General features: G+C 38.2%; 1 protein-coding gene and 1 long non-coding RNA gene across 4 annotated transcripts in view; one reads left to right on the top strand and one right to left on the bottom strand.

The window, feature by feature from the left end:
* Positions 1–314: 314 nt before the first annotated feature.
* On the top strand, positions 315–2419 carry LOC149017234 (O-Glycosyl hydrolases family 17 protein). The gene is made up of 3 exons (XM_089154143.1): positions 315–505; positions 602–1765; positions 1882–2419. Exons 1-3 carry the CDS (start codon positions 448–450, stop codon positions 1911–1913), a joined length of 1254 nt encoding a protein of 417 aa, XP_089010269.1. The 5' UTR covers positions 315–447; the 3' UTR covers positions 1914–2419.
* Positions 2420–3607: 1188 nt separating this feature from the next.
* Positions 3608–11470, bottom strand: part of LOC149017231 (uncharacterized) — a 37848-nt gene continuing 29985 nt past the window's right edge. For 2 of the 3 annotated variants that reach the window (XR_016172793.1, XR_016172791.1), the window contains exons 2-5: positions 8409–8497; positions 8243–8315; positions 8070–8135; positions 3608–4291 (exon numbers count right to left, since the gene is read on the bottom strand). This is a non-coding gene — a long non-coding RNA (uncharacterized LOC149017231). Of the gene's footprint in view, positions 4292–8069; positions 8136–8242; positions 8316–8408; positions 8498–9862; positions 10084–11470 lie in introns of those variants that run through there. The other variant, XR_016172792.1, reaches the window with a different exon arrangement.

Genomic DNA, 11470 nt, shown 5'->3' with positions numbered 1-11470 from the left:
CTTCAGAACCGATTGATACTTGCTTTTCATCGGGGCAATATCAACTCTTTTGTGGTAAATGTCTGGACAACATCTTTGCTTTATTTTTGGATTTTCGGCACATCAAGCCAAGCAAAAGAACAAAGCTCGGTTCTCTATTTTTGCGCTTTTGGGAACAAAGCTCGATTCCTCACGAAAGGAACAGGTAAACAATGGCAAGTCACTCTCTCTCTCTCCCCCTGCTATTGGGTCGTGTGCTTCACACTTCCCACACCCTGCATTTTGTTCTGATCTGCAGTTCGATATTTAATAATTCAAGAGTGAAAATACTGTAATCCTTTTAAAATCTTCTATTTAATAAGCTCTTGTACGAAAACCCAGTCCATAACCACCTTCTCAAGGTTTTGGAGACCTCGCATTCCACTCTTCTGTTCTTCTCTCTCTGAGCCCATCGTCTTTCTAGCTGAGATGTCGAAGAAGGTGGTGTTTGTACTTCTTTTGCTTGTTTTTCTTCTGGGTTTCGGCGGTAAGCCTTCTCTCTGCGTGTGTGTGTTTGTGTTCCTGATGTGTTTATTTTCTGGTGACTTACAATCCCATTTTCATTTCTCTTTGTTTATTGCAGATGCGGGTCAAGATTCAATGGAACTATTAAACGTTGTTGATCCAACTCCCATGCTTCTTCGAAGCTTGTCTCACATTGATGTCTCCGTTGCTGTGTCCGTAAGTGGAAATGATCTTATTGAGGTTTCCTCTAGTGTTTTGAAAGCAGAAAGCTGGGTCAGGACTAATGTTCTGAGCTACTACCCTTCTACCAAGATCAGCACCATTGTGGTGGGAAATGATGTCCTCTGCAGTAGAGATCATGAAGAGAAGTGGGATTTAGTTCTACCATCTCTGAAGAACATCCATCACTCTCTCATTAGATGGGGTTTGGAGAAAGAAATCAAGGTCTCCGCTTCCTTTTCTTTCGAGTGTTTAAATGAATATTCCAACTCGTTTAGAAGGGACATAGCCGCGAAGGTGATCAGTCCTCTGTTAGGCTTCATTTGGAACTCCAAGTCAGTTTACTGTGTAGAAGCGCCTTCAGATTTCTCTCCTTCGCCATCCGAAGCCATAAACATGGTTTCTGCTCACTATGAATCCATTAAAAAGCTTGGAACTTTCCAGGTGATTGAGGTCAATATAGTTCTTTGTTGCCGAGAAAAACAGAGACCTGAAAGCAGGAAACTTTCCTCCATGAGTTCCAACGTTGTAGAAACTTACCCTCCAAGGCCGACTCCATTGTCACCAGTTCGTTCTTCCAACGGTTTGTCTAACCCTGCAAATGTGGCTAAAAGCCCATTATCACCGTTCCCAGGTATAGCACCTCCACCTTCGTTTTCCCATAGAAAGGCAAATCCGCCATCAATGTCCTTCGATTTTTCTCCACATGGATCTCCAGTGGTTATCCCTTCAAACCCACCTGATGCTCTAACATTACCACCGTGTGGGGCGATGGACATGGGAGCACCGACGCCGACGCCGGAAACAGGGGAGGAGAGGACCAGGCTTTGGTGCGTGGCTAAGCCTAGTGTTCCTGCAGATACGTTGCAGGAGGCCATGAACTACGCTTGTGGGGTAGGTGGTGCAGATTGTGAGGAGATCAAGCCTAATGGAAGCTGTTATTCCCCGGATACTCTTGTGGCCCATGCATCTTATGCTTTCAATAGCTACTGGCAGAAGAACAAGAGAAATGGAGGCACTTGCAGTTTTGGAGGGATTGCCATGATCATTAATTCAGACCCAAGTATGCTTCTCCCTCCTAAATCTTATCTTTGATTGATCCAACCAAAAAGAACAAAGAATATAGAAGTTTCTGGGTTTGTTGTGTTCATCTTCTCATGTTTTTGTTTCCATTTTCAGGTTTTCTGCAATGTCGGTTCAGCCTCAGCTGAGATGGGTAAAAGGTTGGAAGAGTTTTTTGCGGCAATTTATTGGGAGTATGTTGCTTTTCCTTTTTGTTCTTTATTCCTCGTAATCTCCTGTTTAGGATTTACCGATCAAAACGTTTGAAGTATTGCTATCCACCGTCAAGAGATTGATGCTTGCCACACAGGAGAAGCTGTTCATGTTTGTTCGTGCGTATATACGAATGTAGACTAGTAATCTGTGCTTGTTGTATCAGCTTTATTCTGAAGAACTTTTAAAAATGTGGGTTGAGAAAGTCACTGATACAGAGAATCCTAGTATGGAAAATAGTAGTTTTTTTTTTCTCCATCAAAAAAATATCTTAGTAGAGAAAATAGTTGTTTTTGTATGGCATCTTTCAGGAATCAGCAGCTTTGTTGGAAAAGAACACCATATTAAAACCGGGTTTCCTTTGAAATGAACCGGCCATGTTTTTGGTGGCCGAGATTTAATAGAATTCATGTAGTATCCATTCAAGGTTGGGCATAACAGCCACCACCACATCACATCAGCAACACTAGCCTAGTAAAATGAATTCACCATCCTTTTGCCATAGTGTGAAAATCTCTCTTCACCTAGCCTACCCATAGTGTGGATCATCTCCCCTAACGGAGAGCTTTCCCGGCAGCTTTACAGCCACAAGTAAAAAATAATAAAATATCACCTTGATTGGGGTGGAGGGGCCTGTAATTTATGTGGAGATGACCCCGACTCATTTACCCATGCCCCCATCCTCTCACATTCACAAAGGTTTGACACAGGCAGGCCTTGGCTAATACGGATGAGTCTGAATCATCTATTTTGATGGTTGTTAACTACAAATTACAGGGGGTTCACGGAGTTAAATTAATGAGATTTTTTTTTACTTGTGGGCTCCACATAATTTGTAATTATAAAGCCATCAGAAAAAAATACAGAGTGCTCTCTGTCAGGGAAGATGATCTACACACCACACTGATAGGCCCCGTCTCAAAACCTTATTTGAGTTTTGGAGGATAGGGGAGCGGAGAGTTTGGATCCGACCGCCACTTCAATTCATTCAATAGTATTGAAAATTAATGCTTTAAGCCTTTAACGTTGCATAAAGATCTTGGTTTCTATCTTGATTCTCCCCCATGTTAAATTGGGCATCAAAGTTTTAAATTTTAACCTGTCATGTTATGAGTGCGGGCTTTCCCCTTTAAAATATTAGTTCCTCCTCGAAGATGGTGAAAGTGTGGGTAGACTAGCTTGGCCACCTTGGTTACCAGGGAGGAAAGATAAATTGGAGAATCTAAATCCAATCAATAAAGGGGATTTGTTCCAATTCAAGATTCAGGATAGATAGTAAAGAAAACAACTAAGAATTGGTTGGTTTAGACTTTAGAGTCGATATGGCTCAAAAAGTTGTTGTTGGGAATGGTGGAAATGGCGATCGAACAATCTGACGGAATGGTTGAAATGGCGATCAGAAACAATCTCGACAAGATCCACATGACTGCGCATAAAGCGGCATACAAGTCACACTACGATGGGGGTCGATAAATGACTCCAAGGTCCCAACTCTGACCTTGGGAAATCAAGGGTTTTCCTATTGTTTTAAAATAGAGAGCCATGATTCAAAATGGTTTGCTTATTATTAATAACTTTCTACCTGGACTCACTAGAGTTTTATTAATAACTCACTAGAGTTTTTATTTAAAAGAAAATCATAGAGAATGAGTTGCTTTGGAGTTGATTTTGATTTAGCAAGAGGTACGAGCAGTGGAAATTGAGACTGAAAACAATCTGATATCATTCACAAGCTGCCCTACATCATCCTCTTAAGTAATGATAGGTTTGATGGGTTAATTAAAACACCAGGGAAAATGATCCCAAAAGAATATTACAAAAGATTAAGTTTGAATTCCAGTCGACCATCAGCCCATTCCAGATAGTCACTCATCTACCCAAGCCACACAAGCTACTAGAATGATAATTTCACACGGAAGAGAACATACTTCACTAGAGATGGCCATCAGATTAACAACTCGATTATGCAAAGCAAGCTACAAAAATAAAAGTCATAATCATTTTAATAGATTCATTCAAGATTCTAGTGTTTCTGTACATGAGACGTCAATGTCAAACGGACAAAAAAATGGGAGCCATAGAACAAAATTAAGATGGGGATTAACCATTTTAACAGTTCACTAGGAATTGAGAGTTAAACAATCTCCTCCCATAAACTATCCCTACACATAGCTTTGTATTTCAGACAATTATCCTGAATCTATATTAAATTCATGATGATAGATCAATGCCAATACTACCTCTGATTGCTCGTCTCACAAACCGGGTTGCCTTCCTTCTGCGTATTATTGGAATTTTTTTTCCCATTGTCATTCTGCAAAAGAATACATCAACTAAATAAGCTCACATAGCCTTAAAGGAACAATCTAATTCAAAATTTAAACCCAAAACACATTAAAAATTTTCAAACGAATAAATAGATTTACAGCTCTTTCGATTCAAGTATCTATCATGTGTTAGTCCCCTTCAAGATTAAGACAGACAAATGTAAAAATTCCATCGTTGGGGGAGCCATATTGGCAATTCAAAATCTAATTAACACTTTTGAACTTCTCTTCTTCACAAGACATAACATCTTTATTTCTTCAAAAGTTTTCTGAGAGCCGAGCCTGAGTTGGGGTACAGTTCTGTCACCTGATATCTACTTGCCTTCCTGACAAAAACCACATGCTTTCATGCTTAATTCATTATTTGCTCAACCTTCCAATATTATCTTAACACAGGGTTGAATAACATTGGAAACCTTGCCCCTCAAATCGTCCTTATACTACTAAATAATCTATAAAGAACCTCTCAAAACCTTAATCTCAACTATGAATATCATTCTGCCAATTGGACCCCAAAATATGATGAGCAGTTGAAATCTCATCTGAACCGAAAAGACTGATTCTGCTAGCATTATATGTGATAGATGGTTTTTTAATCATTTGCCATAAGTCAACATACATTAAGGGTGCAAATCTTAAGTCCACCTCCAGGTATTGTAAAGTCTTCCTCTATAATATACATAAGATTTAAGGGAGTTCGATTAATTGTGCAAATATTAATGATACTTTCAAACCAATGTTTATTTAGCAACACCTTAATCTGGGGTCATTACGAAAGGGGTTTTGCTAGGAAAAATATTGCCTGGAAGACCCACTAAGATTTCAGGAGTAGTGGGAATACAGGATTACATAGATAGTTGAAAAGCTGAATTCAATTAGCATGAGGTATGCAACTAGGGACTTGTTATCAAAAAATCAGATGATTGGGAAAACAATCTGTCCGAGCTGAATAGATATAATATACAGTTCATAATTTTCAGCATATTTGAAGATTTGGTAGGGTCTTGACAACAAAGTAAAACAAACAATGGGCTTGAGACAATGGAGAGACATGGATTGAAAACAAACTGTAGAAAGACCTGAGTTCCACATGTCAAAGAAGCAAAAAGATGAAGATCTAGGCATTTTTATCTATTTAGGGTATCTGATCTTGCCAAGGATTTACCAGATCAGTATTTAATGAAATCATCCATGCTAGTGGTCAGCAAACTGATTAAGGTTAAGCTAGTTGCTAGCACAGTCCAGGTATTATATGCGGAAACAGCATTTAGTCTAGGTAATTAGAGGGGGAGGGATTATTCCCAAAGTAAACTCTAGAGGTTTGATACATGCAGGGTTACTTTAATCCAAAAGAATAAAAAATGAGCAATTACTTTTTTCAACTAGACGACCTTGGAATATCTAAGGACATTTTAGTTTGACAATTTGGAAGCGAAGAAAGGCTGCTTGGTGTAAACTTATTTAAGACAAACTCAAGACAGTCAGTACAAGTTCGGAATGGTAACAAGTTACATTGAAGCATAGTAAAACTCCATTAAATGCATGGATGCAAGGACAATATCGTGTGTCTAAACCCCCCCCCCCCCCCCCAAAAAAAAAAAAAAAACCCCAAAAAAGAGACAATATCAAGTAAATATTTCAAGAAGTCCTAATATTTAACTTTTTATATGAATAACAAGATACACCATCTGTAACAGACTAGTTTTCAGGAAAACATGTCTTACAAATAACAAGTGAAGCAAGAAGTACTAACATATCCATAACCCATCAATGTGGCACAAGCCACGCAAAAATTGATCCACTCCATCAGCTGGCTACAGTGACCACCCACCACTTCCTATACTCCCAATATAGCAAAGAATTTTTCCTTTTCCAAGTTGACAATCTTCTAACTATTCTTAGGACTACGTCTACAAGTTGCCTTCAATGTAGAGCAACATAGACTGCTCGAAGGGAAGGCGAAGAGAAAGCAGGCGGATGCCAATTCTTACAAAGTAAGGGTACCTCAGATTTTCCTATGCAGAAAGTTATTTATGAGAAGACATGTAGGCACATGGGAAGGGAGAGAAGAAGAAAGGGGGTGGAGGGGGGCTGATGTGAAGGCAAGGACTCCCCTTAGCTGAAACCTCAAGTGAGGTCCCCAACATGGCTCCAAGAAACCACCATGACCTGGCTGAACCCCTAGTTGGGGAGTATTTTGGGCATTTTGCCCCTTTTTATTCTGGAATTATTTCCAGAATATTTTAGATGTCTAGTTGAGTTTAAATTAGTAAATTGAGTTGAATTTGGTTTGGTTTAGAGAGTTTTACTTTGATTCAAAGTTGTTTTGGATGAGTCCTAAGTAATCTTAAATTAGCATGTGTTTTTTAAGTTAACTTAATTAGCATATGTCTATTAGTAGATTCTAAATCTAGGGTTGAGGTATTTAAGTAATTAGATTCCAGTTTTAAGTGTTTTGGTCAAGAGGTGGGATCCCTATCAATTAAGGATTCCCACCCCAAGGTAGAGTCTCTTGCAATAAATAGTGAAACAGTCAATGTTAACTGTTCAGTCTGGATTATTAAATGTAAAGTTATTGAGTGAGGACCGGGGTTCTTGTTCTAAGGGGGCCTCAGTGGATTTTAAGAAAAGGTTCTTCAATATTCAGTATCTTCATTCAAGCATCTTCAAGATCAAGCAATTCTCTGCAGTCTTCAACCAATTCCAGCAAGCAATTCTCTGCAGTCTTCAACCAATTCCAGCAATCATTCATCTTCCACAGCAGCCTTTTCAAAAAGTACAAACCCCCTACCCTCCCCCCCCTCCCCCCCCCCCTCCCCAAGGCCCATCGCACCCAGCCCCTGCCCCTCACTTGCCCTGAGCAACATTCCCCCACCCCCTGCCCCTGCTGCCACATTGCATCCCTAGGCGCCTACGACTCCCAGCCCCTCCCCACCCTGTCCCTTCCCTACAACCATTCCCCTTTCCCTCCCAATCCTCTCGGACTCTCTCTCTGTCTCTCTTCCTTGCGGCAGAAAAAGAAGAAGAAAAACAAAAAAAAGAAAAAGAAAACAAAGAACATAAGAAAAGAAAGGAAAAAGAAGAGATCGCAAGACAGAAAATACTTACCTTTCAAGATCCAACCCATATCCATTACATCATCATCCAATTTGGATTTATTAACTCTCAAACCTTCCCTATACCCAACTACAGGTTTCCATTACCCTTCCCGTCTTCCCTAATAATATTTGGATATCCTACCACCTAGTAAACGATTCGCTCACAATCCCTACTTTTTCCCTTTCTCCAAAACCCTTCCTCATAATTTTGGATTCACCCATAGCCATCCTTTCCATAATACAATTTTTTTTTTTTTTTTACCAATCTTAGGCATTCCATAATATTTTTACCTTCATTTGCTGGAAGATTCAGGGCAATCCTGACTTCTAGGAAATCTACCTAGAATCCCTAACCCTAGAATTGGATTTACGTCAAGGACTCTATTTTGTGAAGGTTTAAAGAGGAACAATAGAGACAAGCTGGTCACGAAGAGGACAAAGAAGAGAGGACTCTCATTTGAAAAGGCTTGAGAAAGAAAAAGAGATTGACACTGTCAAAAGGATAAGCATTATGAATAGGATGTTCTTTCCCCACAATTTTATTAAAGAAAATAAACTATATTAGCTTTCTTGAAGACCAAGGAAAAAAGACAATGCATACAATCGATATAACACTCAAAATTCTGTTCGAAGATCTAATATCTATTCTGAAACAGAACATAAATACCTCTTTAATCAGGCCTTGAGCTAACATAACTTCATAAAACTTGCGCATCAACATTTCCTCCTCTACCTATAACACATTAAAAGAAAAAGAATGATGACGAGCCCAAATAAATTTATAACGAACAAGAACAAACAAGAAAGAAAAGTAATACATTTGCGCATTCAAAGAATAACCTGAAGCCTATGCAGCTCATGTGACGTCGACCTATATGCATCCATAAGGATCTCCCTCTGCTTCTCCAAATGACTGCACTCAACAAATTTATATTATTTAGGCTCTTATCAACCAATATATTAAGAGAACCTATGACAAAAATTGATGGATAAAGTAGGGTACTACTTCATCCTCTCCACAGTGTATTTGCTTTCCATTTTCAATCTTTAATTGCAGAGAGCAAATCCAACTTTCCAAATTCTATGTGTAGCACCCTGCAATCAAGACATTATATAAGAGGAAGGACCTTGTTGTCAACTAGGAAGGTGCAAATCAAACAGAGAGAAACAGTAGCATAAATTTAACACCAAACTCAATGTACAGCACCCTACAATGAAGGCATCATGCATTGTAGGCTTAGAAGAAGAATTTGAAAAGCAGAGAAGGGAGAGGGATAGTAACATAACTGGATCACGCAAAGACACAGAGAGAGAGAGAGAGATGTGAGAGGTGAGATGGAAATGACTTTTAGGGATGTGACAGCTCATCTCATCTCACATGCCTGCAATACTGATTGGTCTCAGCTGAAAGGAGATGAGGCTTTAACCATGATTATATACAAGGTTTAAAGTATTGAGTATCAGGAATGTATCGGTTAGGTGATTTTAAGAGATGTTTCGCTTCGTATGATCGTATCATAGCATAGATACGTATCAATAGGCGTGCAATTGAATGGAATGATCAAAATATGTAAGGAAATGGTATATAATTTAAACAAATTAATAATAAACATTCTATCATGCACCTATTACTTTAACATGAATTAATTCATAACCACCAAGAAAACATGACACCTCTTTATATCAGATTTTATTCATTATACTTATAAGAGATCTTATTCTAAACAGACACATTCATTCAAGTTCAGTGACAAGCAACAATGAACAGTTCAGCTGTGTTTTTTAATTCAAAACAGTAATTGAGCTTTAGGTTTTATTCCCCTTCTGTAAGATGTAGTAACTAAACGATAATTTTTTAGTAGATAGATGACACAAACTAGTTTTAAACAATCAATCCGAAGTTCTACCTCTGGAACCACATTACTCTTTGAAAGCCTAAATTCAAAATTCTGGAGACACTTCCTAGGTAATCAACAAATGTAACTAGCCCAGCAAATATATTCCCTTGTATGCTCTACCACCCTATACATGGATAAACCAATCACTATTGGTCCGATTGATTTTAGCCCACAGTTGGTTCTTTATTGGTCTATTACAGTCAAATATCCCTTTGCTATTGCTTTTCAAAAACCAGTAAACTGACTACCGATGGACTGAATCACAATAAAACTCAGAGATGGATAAACACTAGAAGCAGGAATTCGGGTTGATTCTACACATTCCTGTAAATAGTATTATAGCTGAACAAGTGCTTACTGATAAGAATTTCCTCCATATAAAATAAAAAAACCACCAAACGGTATTACTTATCTACCAGCAAGCCATCGCATCCTAGTTCCTAGTCACGTTTGAAACCGCAAATCTCCAAACCAGATAACAAAAAATTACAACCGAAGCGACACAACTCAGATAATTATTACTAAAAATGCATAGATATATGACTGCGTTTTCAAATTTCACCTGAAGATCTCTGGGAGGAAAACCTGAAATAGGCTTCCTACGAGATAGTTGTAGCAGTCTAGCAGGGCAAGTGGAGGTGGGTTGCAGGAGGAGGAAGAAAAAGCAGAAGGGAATCGGGCGAAGAAGAAGAACACAGAGGAGAAGAAGAGTAAGGAGGTCGAATTCCGCCTCTGCAAAAAAACCCTTGATTTTCCTTCGTTTAGTTTTTCCAAAAAATTAACTTATCCTACGTTCCAAACTTCCAATAGATCAACACAAAGTGTTACGTCCGGACGACACAACTAAAAACGATACTACACACTATACATCTCTCTTTTTCCTCTTTTTTATTTTTATTTTTATTTTTTATTAAGTTTAAAAAATATATATGGGTTCGACTCAAATCAATACATGTATATACATAATAAACGGAATTTTATCAAGCCCATTTCTAACAAATAAATTGATCATTTATTTCTCTTTGTATGGAGAATACATGTCCATTAGTCACATTTAAAGATTGAAATAATATTAAAACATTTAAAAATATATATATTTTTTAATTTTATTTTAACTTTTGGATGTGAGTGATGGACGTGTGTCCTTCATCCAAAAGGAAACGGACAAGATAAAATCCCATTCATTACTTATTAACATGTGTCGATGCGAATTGAACCCATATATATTTTTTAAACCCTGATATATTTTATTTTCATCAAATGCAACTAAACATTTGACAAGGGAGATCATCATCCAAGTGAAAGGTTTTACTGAAACAAATGACAATGATCTTTGTCTAGGATTACTAATCTAGAGTGGAAGGACAAAATAAGCAATTATCAGTATATTGTGTCGTAGGTGAAAATTCAACTATCTTCCTGAAAGGTTAACTCTCTCTCTTTCGTTGGAAGAATCACCTTAGCTAAGACATTGATCGTGTCTATCCCATACTATTCAATGTAGTCAGGCCTATATCGAAGGGCATTTTACAAGAAGTAGAACAAGCAACTCGAGCTTTCGTTTGGGGTTATCGTGGTGATCAAAAGAAAGCTCACATGGTTGCATTGGATAAACTTTGTAGATCTAAAGGAGGAATGGGGTTTCGAAAAAGTGAATGACGCTTTCCTGGTGAAGTTAGTCTGGGAATATTTAACTGACAAGTCATTATGGACAGTAATGCTTAAAGTTAAATATGGTGGCAATAGAAGGAAATAGTCCTTTTCTGGGAGTACTATTGACTCCCCTCTATGGAGATCAATGTGCACAGTTGCCCCCACTGGTCTTGGAAAATTGCCATACAGATTGTTGAACAACCAATTTTTTGATGAAGAACAAGCTATTGCTGTATTGCACCAATCCCAAACACATGGAGAACTAAAGAAGTGTCAAAGTTTGTTTTTTTTTGTGTGGAGAAAATGAGACTTTATATTAATAGAAATAAATAAAATACAAACAATAATACAGGATTAGGTTCTAAAGAACCTACGACCCTGTCGCTCTTCTACAACATATTGAAAGAGCTGAGCAGGCAAAGAGAGAGGATCCAACAAAATTTCTTAGTCCGACGTTGCCAATCTGGCTAAAAAATCCGCGCACCTATTAGTCTCCCTAACACCATGCACCAAAATA

Source organism: Hakea prostrata, chromosome 4 (genome assembly GCF_041222555.1).
Source record: "Hakea prostrata isolate BN-2017 chromosome 4, UWA_Hpros_2, whole genome shotgun sequence".
NCBI lineage: Eukaryota > Viridiplantae > Streptophyta > Magnoliopsida > Proteales > Proteaceae > Hakea > Hakea prostrata.
Note: the sequence above shows the minus strand (reverse complement) of the source record. Positions and strands in the feature narration are given on the sequence as shown.